The sequence below is a fragment of the Prionailurus bengalensis genome, chromosome E4 (assembly GCF_016509475.1).
Source record: "Prionailurus bengalensis isolate Pbe53 chromosome E4, Fcat_Pben_1.1_paternal_pri, whole genome shotgun sequence".
Classification (NCBI taxonomy): domain Eukaryota; kingdom Metazoa; phylum Chordata; class Mammalia; order Carnivora; family Felidae; genus Prionailurus; species Prionailurus bengalensis.
Window position 1 is genome coordinate 9646905 of NC_057360.1, and position 15363 is coordinate 9662267.

General features: G+C 37.7%; 1 protein-coding gene and 1 pseudogene across 2 annotated transcripts in view; one reads left to right on the forward strand and one right to left on the reverse strand.

Moving 5' to 3' along the window:
* The window catches only part of MAEL (maelstrom spermatogenic transposon silencer), a 39161-nt gene that overhangs the window by 14434 nt on the left and 9364 nt on the right, over nt 1-15363 (forward strand). For both annotated transcript variants that reach the window (XM_043567978.1, XM_043567977.1), the window contains 3 exons: nt 1552-1676; nt 2090-2144; nt 2268-2409. In XM_043567978.1, coding sequence (XP_043423913.1) covers nt 1552-1676; nt 2090-2144; nt 2268-2409 — 322 coding nt within the window. The remainder of the gene's footprint in view (nt 1-1551; nt 1677-2089; nt 2145-2267; nt 2410-15363) is intronic.
* On the reverse strand, nt 268-1541 carry LOC122475860 (annotated as a pseudogene).

The following is a 15363-nucleotide window of genomic DNA, read 5'->3' on the forward strand; positions in this document are numbered from 1 at the left end:
TTAAAAAAAAAAAAAAAGTCTTCAAAGATAATCTTATACCGTTCTTTAAAAAAGGAAACTGTTGCGGGGCGCCTGGGTGACTCAGTCGGTTGAACGTCCGACTTGGGCTCAGGTCATGATCCCGCAGTTCGTGAGTTCGAGCCCCGCATCGGGCTCTGTGCTGACAGCTCGGAGCCTGGAGCCTGCTTCCAATTCTGTGTCTCTCTCTCTTTGCCCCTTCCCCGCTCATGCTCTGTCTCTCAAAGATGAATAAATGTTAAAAAAAATTAAAAAAATAAAAGGAAACTGTTCTTTTTAACTTTACACCCACCCAACACCCCAGTTTCAAAACACATCATTTAATTATCTTGGTCATGGACATTTCCAAGATGAGATTTTCTATTTCATTCCCATAGGTTCTGGTCATCAGAAAAATCATGCTTTCCTTTATTGAACGAGTTTGGTTCTAACGATGTTGGTGTATCCCTTCCAGTATTCTTCATCTTCATCTTTGTTTCTGGAGTCATTTCCTCTGTTCACTATCTTCATCTTCATTAAAGCCTACTGCTACTGAAAGGGTTTTTGGAGCAAGAGTTCCTCTAGGCTTACTTGATCCAAGTTTGATGGATATGGCTGAGACTTTCTTTGTCACTACGTATGGTGCTTCCAAATTTGTGGATCTTTACAGGCTTTGTTGAGAGGTTTGCAGCTCCTTGTTCAGCTGATTACTTCTTGGTGTTGCAACTGGAACTTTCCCTTTCATTACTCTGACAGCTCCAGCTGGCTGTGGCTTCTTGGGCTTCTCCTTTCCTGCCTTCCTGGCCACCATTTTCCCCACTATGCTGAAAAAATGATTTTAAAGTAATTTGAGGTTTATAATGATGTTCCCTTCCTCCAGAAAAGATTTATGTTTGCTCTTACTAGACACCTGGAGGCCTAGCAAACCAGGCCTCCAAAGCTGTCACAAGCACATTTCTCAGCCATTCAACTTCCTCCTCTTCTGGAATTGGTAAATAACTGCAGGGGGAAAAAACTGCCCCAAAAGCTAGGCTCTCTGGAGGGCCTTTTTGAATTTCTATATTCTCTTGCATCTGGGTTTATTAATTCCTCGCTACTGTGTGCTCTTGATATTTTCAAGTATTTTAAATTTTTGTGGAAGTTTGGTCTGAATTGGTCCACTTTTTATTGCAAGTGAAAATCTTGATTGTACAACCTTTAAAAAAGCAATCATTGCTATTAAGTTCTCCAGCCTTACATGAAAAGCAGAGGGGAATAGTGAAAACATACAGGCTTAGTCACTTAAACCTGGTTTTGAGTCCTTACTCCATTGATCACCAACTCTTAACTTACTATACTAACTTCTGTGATTCTCAGTTGTCTCTTCTCTAATAGGTGTATATCCCCTTTCTCATAAGAATATCGGATAAAGTACCTAATCATAACTAGGCTTGGTACAAGTGCTTAAACATGAGTTACTCACTATCCTCTTCCTATACCCTCCTTCCTTACCCACTTTGTCATATTTGTCTTGGTCAAATTTTGAACTCCCTACTTCCTTTTTGTTTCCTTCAGGTGATTCTAGTCACAAGATTCCTATTTCAAACTTTGAATCTGGGCATGACCAAGCAACTGTGTTACAAAACCTTTATAGTTTTATTCACCCAAACCCAGGAAGCTGGCCACCTATCTACTGCAAGGTAATTTCAGTGTAAGAATTTTTTTTTAAGGTTATCCACTTAAGATACCAAAAGATCCACAAAAGGTACCCAAAGAAATTCTTTTAGATTAGGAGTTGAAGAACTGGGTTTTAATCTTACTAGTTTAGTGTAATCACGAACAGATGACCTTTTTCTGCATGTTGGTTTCTTCATGCGCCTACCCTAGGTCTCCCTTGCTTTTCACAAAGTCTGTTAACATTGCTTTATAAATGTAACTTTATTCATAGCAGTAGTCTTTTAAAATACATGTTGCTCTTTTTTATGGTTCTCATTTAGTTGTCACAAACTCTTTAGTCTTTCCCTTCCTGCCACCCCTATCTCCCCAGTTTGAAAGAACAACAATTGAACAACAATGTAGGAGAAAATACAAGTAAATTTTTTTCCTTCTCCAGTCTGATGACCGAGCCAGAGTCAACTGGTGTTTGAAGCATATGGCAAAGGCATCAAGTAAGTAAAACTAGGTTACTGTTCAAGTGCTTTATAATGTCTGTGTTTGTTTCCATTTTGATGTACATCTTCTGTGTATCTAAATTCACTAATTGTATGTCTTTTTCTATTTACCAATGGAAGAAATCAGGCAAGATCTAGAACTTCTCACTGTAGAAGATCTTGTAGTGGGAATCTACCAGCAAAAATTTCTTAAGGAGCCCTCTAAAACCTGGGTTCGGAGCCTCCTAGATGTGGCCATGTGGGATTATTCTAGCAACACAAGGTATTTATAATGATTTTGTGTTAGTGATTTTGACTTTTCTGAACTGAGAAAATATGACAAGATTGGTTTTTCCATCAATGGGCAGTGTTTTCCTATGAAACTTTGGAATCATTATTTCCTTGAATATAGGATTCCATTGATTGTCAGATACATTGTTACTTTGTCTGCAACTAAAAACAGACACACTACCAAATAACTGACAGGGTGCTTTATCACTTAGAATTTTTATACTGATGGAAGAATATATTTATTTAAACAGATGTCATATTACGTAGAATTCTTGCATATATATATATATATATGAAATATGTAAGTAAAATAAATTGAAAATATTTTATATTTTGAAATAATTTCAGGTTTACAGAAAAGTTGCAAGAATAATACAGAAAAGTCCTATATGTCATTCTCTCAGATTTCCTAATTGTTAACATTTATTTATTTATTTTTCAATGCTTATTTTTGGGAGAGAAAGTGCATATGTGCACATGAGAAGGGGAGGGGCAGAGAGAGAGAGGGAGACAGGGTCCAAAGCAGGCTCTGCGCTGACAGCAGAAAGCCCAATGGAGGTCTCTAACCCATGAACCGTGAGATCATGACCTGAACCAAAGTCTGATGTTTAACGGACCGAGCCACCCAGGCTCCCCTCTAATTGTTAACATTCTAATACATTTTCTTTATAACTTGCTCTCTAGACACAGTTTCTTTTTCTGAACCACTTGAGAGTAAGTTGCTGCCATGATGCCTTTTCACTTCTAAATATCAATGTATTGTTCCTAAGAACATGTATAGTAACATGATAAAATTATCAAAACAGGATATTGCCCTTGATATAATAGTGTTGTTTAATTGGAAGACCATATTCATATTTTGCTAGTGTTCCAGTAATATATTTTATGGCAAAAGAAAATCTAGTCTAGGGTCCAACTCAGGAGCATATGTTGCATTTAGTTAGGTTGTTTTAGGCTCCTTTAATCTGAAATAGTTTCTCAGTCTTTGACTTTCTTTTTGTTTAGTTTTTTTTCAAGTTTTTATTTAAATTTCAGCTAACATATTGTGTAATATTAGTTTCAGGTATAGAATGTAGTGATTCATTATTTGCATACCACACCCAGTGCTCATCACACCTGCCCTTCTTAATACCCATCACCTATTTAACCCTTCCACCTTGCCCGAGTCCCCTTCAGTAACTCTCAGTTTGTTCTCTAGTTAAGAGTCTATTTCTTGGTTTGCCTCTCTTCCCCCCACCCCCCCACCCCGTGTTCATCTGTTTTGTTTCTTAAATTCCACAAATGAGTGAAATCATATGGTATTTGTCTTTCTCTGACTGACTTAGTATAATACTCTCTAGCTCCATCCACAGCATTGCAAGTGGCAACATTTCATTTTTTTTTTCATGGCTGATTTATCCATTCATCAATTGATGGACATTTGGGTTCTTTTGATAATTTGGCTATTGTTGGTAATGCTGCTAAAACATGGAGGTGCTTGTACCCCTTTGATTTCATATTCTTGTATCCTCTGGGTAAATACCTAGTAGTACAATTGCCAGATGGTAGAGTAGTTCTATTTTTAACTTTTTGAGGAACTTTTTAACTTTTCCATACTATTTTCCAGAGTGGCTCATGCATGAAGTTAGCATTCCCACCAGCAGTGAGGGTTCCCCTTTTTCTACATCCTCACCAACACCTGTTGTTTCCTGTGTTAATTTTAGCCATTTTGACTGGTGCGAGGTGATAACCTTGTTGTAGTTTGATTTGTATTTCCTTGATGATGAATGATGTTGAGCATCTTTTCATGTGTCTGTTAGCCATCTGTATGTCTTTAGAAAAATGTCTGTTCGTGTCTTATGCCCATTTTTTAACTGGATTATTTGTTTTTTGGATGTTCAGTTTTATAAGGTCTTTATATATTAACAAACGATGTTGGGAAAACTGGACAGCAACCATGCAAAAGAATGAAACTGGACCACTTTCTTACCATACACAAAAATAAATTCAAAATGGATGAAAGTCCTAAATGGAGACAGGAAACCATCAAAATCCTAGAGGACAACATAGGCAGTAACTGCTTTGACATTGGCCATAGCAACTTCTTACTAGATATCTTACTAAATACATCTCCAGAGGCAAAGGAAACAAAGCAAAAATAAACTACTGGGACTGCATCAAAATAAAAAGCTTCTGCACAGCGAAGGAGACCATCAACAAAACTAAAAGGCAACCTACAGAATGGGAGAAGATATTTGCAAATGACTTACTGTGACTTTTTTGATCTTGACATTTTTGAAGAGAATAGGCCAATTACTTTATAGACTGTTTCTTAGTTTTAGTTTGCCTGTTATTTCCTCATGAGTAGATTGAGGTTCTGTATTTTTGGCAGGAGTGCCACAAAAGTTAGGTGTCTTCTCAGTACGTCGTATCTGGATGCATCTGATGTCCATTTGTTCCGTTACTGATGGCAACTTTGATCATGTCTGCCAGATATCCTCTGCCAGATTTCTGCCATTGAAAAGTTACTGTTTTTCACCTTAAAATTAATATTTTGTAGGGAGATATTTTGAGATATGGTAGATCTTCTTCTCCTCAAATTTCAGCCTGCCTGTTAGTTTTCACATCCATTGATGATTTTTGCCTGAATCAGTAATTATTACATTTGTGAAGTTGTGATTTTTTTATTTTTTGTTTTTTATTTTTATTTATTTATTTTTACTGTTTATTTGGGAGAGAGAGAGAGCTCAAGCAAATTGGGGGAAGGGCAGAGAGAGAGGGAGGCTCTATGCTGTCAGCACAGAGCATGATGAGGGGCTCAAACTCAGGAACAAACCGTGAGATCATGACCTGAGCCGAAATCAAGAGTTGGACACTTAACCGACTGAGCCACCCGGGTGCCCCTGTGAAATGGTGATTTTCTGATCCAGTTGTTCCTACTACATTTATTAGTTGACATCCTACTGTAAGGAAGAGCTTTTATTTTTAAAAATAATAAGTATGGACTCATGGATTCCTGTTTTATTAAATGGGGTATAATCTTTTACTGCCAACTTATTTTTATACTTACATTGTTTCTTTATGGCCGTTGGGAGTCCCTTCAAAGCAGTGGTTTCTGTCCTTTTGGCATTTCTTCATTATTCTTTCAGTGCTTCATTGCTTTCTGGCTTAATACGTTCAGGCCTATCCTTGTACTTTCCTGCTTCAGCTTTGGGTTAGCCGTTTCTCCAAGAAACCCTGGTTCCTTTAAATGGAGGAGAGTATTTAGGAGATAGGATGTGGGTGCTAGGTATGTTCATTCCTACTAGAGCATCATTGATTCTAGTTCCCCTTAGTGGATAGAGCTAGGAAATACATGTATATACACCCCCTCCACACACATTTTTATCTGTCTCACCATGAGTTCATACTAAACCTACACATACTGTTTTCTACTTTTCCACTTTTCTGTTTTTGTATTTCTCTTCTCTGAGTGAAAAACCTGGCACTCAATATTCTTGTTTGTTCAGTCCTAGAATACAGTAAGTAAAAGTCAATTGTTAGAGAACTGTTAAGTGATACTACTGTAAAATGACATACTAATAGTTCAGAATTTGCTTTCAGTTATTTAGTCTGAAGATACATAGTCAAAATACTTTGTTCAAAAGTTATTTGAAAAGTTGGTTCTTTCCCCTTCTTCAGTCTGGTGAAATTATTCATTTGAAATCTAGTTCAACCCATTTGCTTGTTTTATTGCATTTTTTCCCCATCCTTGTTGATTTTATTCTTTTTAATGTGGTTTAAACAAAATGTATATGCAGAAGAATCCCTTCACTTCAGTCTAGCTCCATAAAACTCCTTGGATTGCATTGAATGTATAAATTGGGGAGAACCGAAATGTTTATAATGTTGAATTCTATCCAAGGTGAGATGTGTTTCCATTTCTCTAATCTACTTTTGGGTCTTTCAGTACTTTTAAAATTTTCTCATACAAATTGTGCATATCTGGGACTGGATAATTTTTGTGGGGCAGTTCCTTAATAACTTACTCTGTTTCTTCTATGAAAATAAGTTTGATTAGGCTTTCTAACTTTAATGGAATCAGTTTTGGTAATCTGTACTTCTCTAGGAGATTGTACGTTTTATATAAGTTTCCAAATTTATTTAACAGTCTGCAAAGTTAGTCTCATAATTTTTAAAATTACCTCTGTTTCGGTGGTTATCTTGTGTATTTGTGTGTTTTTTCCTTAAATGAAGATAGCATATTGTCTATTCTGTTGTTTTTTTTTTCTTCAAAACAACTTTTCTTAAAATTCTCTTCCTCATTAATTTCTGTTTTTTTCTTAATTTCTTGGTACTCTGGTTCTTTTTCTATTTTGGGGGATCAGAATTAATTTTTATATTTTATTGGTAGGTGTTTAGTAGAGTGAATTTTCTTCTTAACATTGCTTTCAATGCATCTCATAGATTCACATACAGTATTTTGTAATTTAAAAAATATTCTGTAGTTTTAACTCATGAGTTAATAATCTCCAGGTGGAAAGGCCTTTCTGGTTTTTGTTAGTAAGTTCTGGTGTCTTTGCATTGTGATTTTAAAAAATATATTTATTTTAAAAATATTTCTTTTAAAATTTCTTTTAAAAAATTTTCTTTTAAAAAAAGAAATTCTTTTAAAAAATATTTCTTTAAAAAAAATTTTTTTTGAATATTTATTCATTTTTGAGAGACAGAGACAGAGTGCAAGTGGGAGAGGGGCAGAGAGAGAGGGAGACACAGAATCTGAAGCAGACTCCAGGCTCTGAGCTGTCAGCAAGAGCCTGATGCGGGGCTCGAACCCACAGACCACGAGATCGTGACTTGAGCTGAATTCGCCACTTAACTGACTAAGCCACCCAGGCGCCCCCATAATATTTCTACTTTATGGAAGTTTTGCAGTTTTTTGCTAACTTAATATATAATCAATTTTGTGAATGTTCTGTGGGCATGTGAGACGAATATTTATTGTCAGGGTGTAGCGTTTGACATTTATCCATGAGGACTACTTTGATTATGTTTAAGTTGTTTTATCTCTTAAGAAAGACAAGGGTGGGTGAGGATGTGGTGAAAAGGGAACTCTCGGGCACTACTGGTGGGAATGTAAATTGGTACAACCGCTGTGGAAAATAAGCATGGAAAAAAAATAAAAATAGACCATGGGATCTGGTAATTCCATTACCCAAAGAAAACAAGAACACTAACTTGAAAAGATAACATACCTACCACCCCATGTGTATTTAGAATAGCCAAGAAATGGAAGCAACCCGGGTGCCCAGTGACAAACGAATGGATGAAGGAGATTGGTGCACACAACACACACGTACACGCTGGAATATTACAGAGCCACAGAGAGAATGTATCTTGCCATTCGTGGCAACGTGGATAGACCTAGATGGTATGCAGAGTGAAATAAGTCGGATAAAGACAAATACCATGATTTCACATTTACGTGGACTGTAAAAACCGAGACAGACAAACTAAAAACCAAACTGACTTAAATACAAACTGGTAGTTGTCAGAGGGTGAGGTTGGTGAGGGGATGGGCTAGTTAGGTGAGGATTAGGAGGTACAAACTTCCAGTTATTAAAAAAAAAAAAAAAGAAACTACCTTTAGCTATGTCTGCTTCATCTGTCACGTGTTGAGAATGGTGTATTAAAGTTTTCTGTTATACTGTGTTTCTATGTTTCATTGCATATCCTGTAGTTTTAAGCTGGTTACTGTGTTATTTTGGTGCCTTTACAGAAACAAATTGTGGAATTGATCTGGTATATTGATTAAGGGCTCTTGGGGACACTTGTCCCTGTGTTCTTGCCTGTTGAAATCTTGTTATTTATCTTTTATTTCCTTGAGTTTCTACAAATACAGCTTTATTGTTGTATTTCATTGTGTGTTGCTTTTGAGAAGTTTGGTCATTTAATTCTCTTGGCCTTTTAATTTATTTGATCTTTTTGCCTGGAGACTTTAAGGGTGTTTTTTTCATCTTTAAAAAGTCTAGGGGCGCCTGGGTGGCGCAGTCGGTTAAGCGTCCGACTTCAGCCAGGTCACGATCTCGCGGTCCGTGAGTTCGAGCCCCGTGTCAGGCTCTGGGCTGATGGCTCAGAGCCTGGAGCCTGTTTCCGATTCTGTGTCTCCCTCTCTCTCTGCCCCTCCCCCGTTCATGCTCTGTCTCTCTCTGTCCCCCAAAAAATAAATAAACGTTGAAAAAAAAATTTTTTTTAAAGTCTAATAGTTTTATTATGATATTTCTCTGAGTATATTATCACAGGTCAGTTTTCTCAATTGTTTGGTGAACACTTTCAGTATGCAGAATGAGGTCTTATTCCTGGAGATTTCTCTTGGTTATTTAATATTCTGTTCTTTTTTTTCTTCTTAAGGGAGTCCAGCATATGTATGGTCCAGTTTGGTCTTCTTGGCCTACCTTTCATTTTGATCATGGTCTCTGGCCCTTTTTCTTTTTCTTTTCTTTCTTTCTTTCTTTTTTTTTTTTTTTTTTTACTTCTTTAATCTTTTATTCTTCCTTAGGCAGTTTGTAATTTCTTTTCTGATATAATTTTTATTTCCAGAGTTTTGTCAACTCTTATTTTTTTTATTTCTGTTCTTAGTTTTGAAATTTCTCACTCAGGACATGTTTTCATATCTTAAAATCCTTCTTTGAGGATATTTAATTCAACATAGAGTGTTATGTTTTAGTTTTACCTTTGTGGTGTTTTGGGGATCAGGGGACTTTGGGGAGAAGTTATCAGCTGAAGTGTTTTAAGTCCCCTTTTCAGTTTTCTTCTTGTAGCTTTCTGTAGATCAGGGTATGTTGTTCCTTTGCGTTTCGTGGACAGGGCTGCTGATTTGGGACGTTTGACATTCTTCATTCCAGTGCTCCCTCTTCTGTCTGTGTAGCAAATGGCGGTTCCTTTGAATGCTTTCAGGGTGGTGGGTCTTCCCATTTTTCTCGTTCTTTTGTCCTGAAAAGTCCTGTTTTTCCCCCTCTCCCGTTTGCTTTTTTTACCCCTCTCTGTACAATTTCTAAACAACTTCTCCCTTCCTCTTACCCCCTGCTGCCCAGAAGCCTCCCCTTCCAGACTGCCTCCTAGAGTCCCACAGGTGCTTTTTAGTCAGTGCTCTGATCTATCAGGATGCTGAATATTTACAGATCTCATTGTGGAATTATTGTAATTTAATCTTAGGCTCTTTAATTTCCCTTCTGTCTCTCCTCCAGTGTTTCTGGGACTCCAGTCTCCCTCTAAAGCCATTTAAAATAGCTTGGTATAAACTTGAGAAATTACTCCATTGAAAATTAAGAGTTATTTCCCCCCATTTATAGGTAGTTTTGTAATACTCTCTTGGTTATGCATCATCTATAGATTTTCTGTTTTGTTTATTCTATTCTTGTTAATCTGTAAAATTTATGGATGATATGTTAGCATATTTTGATTCATATACTGTTAGCTATTTGTTAATGTCTTTCTAAAACTTTACCTTCAGAGTCATTCGGTGTCTGTTATATACATTATTGACTTCTCTGTCATCCAGAGTTTTTGTGATACAATGTTTCTTAAAAGAGAACTGCACCATACACCATAAACAAAAATAAACTCAAAATGTATTAAAGACTTGAAACTATAAAACTCCTAGGGGCGCCTGGGCGGCTCAATGGGTTAAGGGTCCAGCTTCAGATCAGGTCATGATCTTGTGGTTCAGTAGGGCTCTGTGCTGGCAGCTCAGAGCCTGGAACCTGCTTCAGATTCTGTGTCTCCCTTTCAGCCCCTCCCTTGCTCTCTCTCTCTCTCAAAAATAAACACTAAAAAAAGAATTTAAGAAACTATAAAACTCCTAGAAGAAAACACAAGCAGTAATCTCTTTGACATCTGCTGTAGCAACATTTTTCTAGATGTGTCTTCTCAGGCAAGGGAAACAAAAGCAAAAATAAACTATTGGGATCACACCAAAGTGAAAAGCTTTTGCACCGTGAAGGAAACCATCAACAAAATCAAAAGGCAACTTAATGGGAGAAGATATTTGCAAGTGATATATCTGATAATAGGTTAGTATCCAAAATATATGAAGAATTTCTACAACTCAGCACACACACAAAAATCTGATTTAAAAAATGAGCATAGGACCTGAGTAGTCCTTTTTCCAAAGAAGCCATACAGATGACAGACATGTAAGAAGATGCTCAGCATCACTCATCATGAGAGAATGCAAATCAAAATCACAATGAGCTATTACCTGACACCTGTCAGAATAGCTAGAATCAAAAAGACAACAACTAACGAGTGTTGGTGAGGATGTGGAGAAAAAAGGATCCTTGTGCATTTTTGGTGGGAATGTAAATTGGTGCAGCCACTATGAAAACAGTATTGAAGTTCCTCAAAAAATTAGAAATATCCTGTGATCCAGTAATTCCTTTACTGTGTATATTATCCAGAGAAAAAACACTAATTGGAAAAAATCTATGCACCCCAATGTTTACTGCAGCATTATCTACAATAGCCAAGATATGGAAGCAAACCAAACGCCCATCCATAGATGAATGGGTAAAGACGTGAATATTACTCAGCCACAAAAAGGAATGAGATCTTGCCATTTGCAAAGTATGGATGGACCTAGAGGGTGTTTTTCCAAGTGAAATGGGTCAGAGACAAATATCATAGGATTTCGCTTATATGTGAAATCTGAAAAACAAAAGCAGAAACAGACTCATAAATATAGAGAACAAACAGGGAGGGGAGGGGAATGGGGAAAAATAGGTGAATAGGGGTAAGAGGTACAGACTTCCACTTAAGGAATGATTAAGTTACAGGGATGAAAAGTGCAGCACGGGGAATATAGTCAATGGTGTCTTAGTAGTGTTGTGTGGTGACAGATGGTCGGTACACTTGTGAGTATAGTGTAGTGTTTATTAAACATGTGGAATCACTGTTGTACAGCTGAAAGTCTCTACTTCAGTTAAAAAAATGAAAAATAATTTTAGGGGAAGGATAAATTTATGGTTACTAGGAGAAAAAAAAGGAAACCAAACAGACTGAGCAAGTATTGTGCAAAGAAAGTGAACGACGTGAATTAATGTGAAACACATAACAGACATATGTATTTATATGCTGGTGTATTAAAATACTTGTTTGCCACTAACACCCTTTATGCAAGTTTTTATGCTGGTTCTTGATGTCAGCAGAAAGTGTTCAGAGACAAACCAATACTTTTCTCAAATAATCTTCAATTGGTTTATTGAATAAAATGGGGTGCAATTGTTTGTCATCAAAAACAACCAAACTTGTACATGTTTAGGCAATGCAACTATTTCTTAGACCAATAGCAATTGTAAAACACCTTCATTTGGAAGGTGCATTTCCACTGAAGTTAAAAAGTGAAAAATGCATGTTTTAAAATAGAAGAAACACAGTGGTGAGCTCAGTTGTGTAAGTGTAGGCTACAACAAGAGTAGCTTTGGTGTATGACATTGGGGCCGGTGCCATGGGATTTTGTTAATGATGAAACTATTACATAATACTTTAAGCACTTTTGTAATCAACTGCTTCGGATGGGATGGATTCTAATATACAGTATTTTTTAGACAGGAGATTGTGTTGTAGTAGTCAACAGAAACTACTGTTGGAATTTGTTAGTTAATATAAGCAGATAGGACTCCTTTCAAATGCTTCTTTTGAACTTCTTTTACATTAAAGTTTATAATAAATTTTTGATAAATGCCTCTAGCTTCAGGTAGATGAAATGGATAGGTATTGGTGAAACTGAGTACAGTTAGACAAAGTGAGTATCCGAATCTTAAGAGGCTGTTGATGGCTATCCTGGAATTTTGAAGACTAGAATATTCATAACTTTTATAGATCTTCCATTCTCTTTGTTGCTTTTTGTCATAATTGTCCCTGAATTAATTCACTGTGTAATGACATCTGTTTGAAACAAGGTAGTTTTTAATCAGCCAGTATTTATTGAGCATCTCCTCTGTCCCAGGCACTGTGCTGGAGGTTCAGTGGTGAACAAGATTTACGTGGTCTCTGCCTTCATGAGGCTAACGTTTTAATGGGAAAGAGAAACATACAGTAAATAATAAAATGGTAATTTTAGCTTGTGATCAGTGCAGAGAAGGAAATCAGTAGGATACTGTTCCTCTTCTTGCAGAGAAGACTAGGTAGAAAGACTGCTTTCTAGAATAGTCAAGAATACTTTTTTTTTAAAAGATGTAATATTAAAACAGATCTGAAGCAAGAGAGAGATGCAGCCATGCAAAACTAGAAGGAAGAGCATCCTGGGCAGAGAGAGGCAAAGGCTTTGAGGTGAAAGCTTGGTGTTTACTGGAAATTGTTAGTGTGACAGAAAGTAGTAAGCACCGGAGAGAATGTACAAGGTGAGGTTGAAGAAATAAGCAAGGACCATACACACTATAGGCCTTCTTAGCTACGGGAAGGAATTTTTCCCCGTCCCTCCCCCTTCCCTTCTGGCAACCATCCGATCTCTGTATGTAAGGGGTACAGGAAGGAATTTTACCAAACAGGGAATTAACAGAATTTGGTTAGGTTTCTAAAAGATCCTCTTGAGTTTTTGTTTTTTTTTTTAATTTTTTTTTTCAACGTTTATTTATTTTTGGGACAGAGAGAGACAGAGCATGAACGGGGCGGGGGCAGAGAGAGAGGGAGACACAGAATCAGAAACAGGCTCCAGGCTCTGAGCCATCAGCCCAGAGCCCGACGCGGGGCTCGAACTCATGGACCGCGAGATCGTGACCTGGCTGAAGTCGGACGTTTAACCGACTGCGCCACCCAGGCGCCCCTTTCCTCTTGAGTTTTTAATGGATATATTGAAAGGAGGCAAGAAGGGAAGGAAACAGTCCGTAACTGTTAAACCATTTCTCTAGTCAAGGCAAGAAATGGCTTGGACCAGAGCAGTGACAGTAGAGATGGAGAGGAATAAGTAGATTTCATCTTGGTAAAAATCAGCAGACCTTCCCGATGGACTGGATACAGGAAGAGCGTGAAAAGAAATAAAGACAATACTCAGGTTTGTAGTATATATTTCAGAGTAGACAGGGAAGAGAGAGGAGCAAGTTTAGAATGTTTTGAGGCCCTAGTGAGGTAAGATCTAGAAATAACAAGCAAGCAGCTGGTCTTCCCAGCCTAGAACTCCGTGAAGAGATTTGGATGATGCCAGCATTCATCATTTCACTATGTGCCAGGCACTGTTCTGGGCACTGAAAATGCAACGAAGAGAGACCAGTTCTCTGCTTTAATGGATCTACTGCATATTGACGAGGTTACTTAGGCAGAGGGCAAAAAGAGAAGAAGACCAAGCACAGAACCCTAACAAGCTGTGGCATTTTAATACTGAGCAGAGGCTGACTTGTTGAGGTCTCTCTGCCTGCAGGTACTATCCTGTTACACATACTGTCACATTCATCATCAGTGCTGATTCAGGTTGAAGATATGAGGAAGATAAGTAGGATCCTAGATGCAGTAATTTTATAGATCTCATTGGGGTACTTGGTGGGGGAGGGATGTTTGTGTGCTTTTGTCCTCTGTATTTTCATTCTTCGGGGTTGTGACTTGTGGTGTTCCTGTCTTGATCTTTCCATGTTGCAGGGTTTCTTTGAATGTCTGATTGTCTTTGGTTATGTTCATATTTAGAAATGAGGCTGCAAAGCTGAGTGTTTAGTATTGTTCTTTGGGGATTAACAACTAATTGGGCTTTACTCTAGGGGAAGCAGATAAGAGCTGGATGCTAAGTTGAGACAAAATCCTAAATGCCAGAATATTGAGGGCTTTGTCTTAAGATACTAGCATCCGTTCTTGCTGCCTAGTTCTCTAAGAAGAGTTTACTTCTTTGCACAGTCAGGGAACTTGACCATTCTTTGTACAGAAGAAGTTCAGCCTCCTGGTCTTAACCTCTGCTGTCTGGCCAGGGATATGTCCATGGGTTCAGAGCCTCTCTAGAGTTCTGGTAGGCAGATTTGTGTCGCTGGTTCTGTGGGGGCTGAAGGCTATGACTTCCTTTGTCTAGCTTCATCAGTTACCACTCCTTCGTTTACTTTCCATATCCCACAGGTGTGTTACACTCTGTTCCATGGAAACCTCTTTCTGTTTTCTCCTTTCCTGTGGACCTCTACTATTTTTATTCTTTTGACTGTCATTTTGATAGGATTTTGGGAACAAGAGGAGATAAATTTATGCATTTTTAACCAGAAGCCCAGCAGATAGTAGTTTTAAGGGGTGTAGTTTTTTTTTCTTTCAAGTAATAAATTTTTTTATTTTTTAATTAAATCCAAGTTAGTTAACATACAGTATAATCACGATTTCAGGAATAGAATTTAGTGATTAATCACATACAACACCCAGTGCCAACAAGTGTCCTCCTCAATGCCCATTGCCCTGTTAGCCCATCCCCCTACCCAATACCCCTCCAGCAACCCTCAGTTTATTCTCTGTATCTAAGAGTCTCTTATGGTTTCTCCCTCTCTGTTTTTATGTTATTTTTGCTTCCCTTCCCTTAGGTTCATCTGTTTTGTATCTTAAATTCCACATATGAGTGAAGTCATTTGATACTTGTCTTTCTCTGACTTTTATTTTGCTTAGCATAATACCCTCTAGTTCAAGGGCACCTGTGTGGCTCAGCCGGTTGAGCATCCAACTTCGGCTCAGGCCATGATCTCACTGTTCATGGGTTCAAGCCCCGCATCTGGCTCTGTGCCGACAACTCGGAGCCTGGAGTCTGCTTCGGATTCTGTGTCTCCCTCTCTCCATTCCAACCCTGCCCGCACTCTGTCTCTCTCAAAAATAAATAAACATTATAAAAATTTTAAAAAATACCCTCTAGTTTCATCCATGTTGTCCCAAATGGCTATCAAAAGGAATGAAATCTTGCCAAGTAATATTCCATTGTATATATACCACATCTTCTTTATCCATTCATCCATCGATGGGCATTTGGGCTCTTTCCATACTT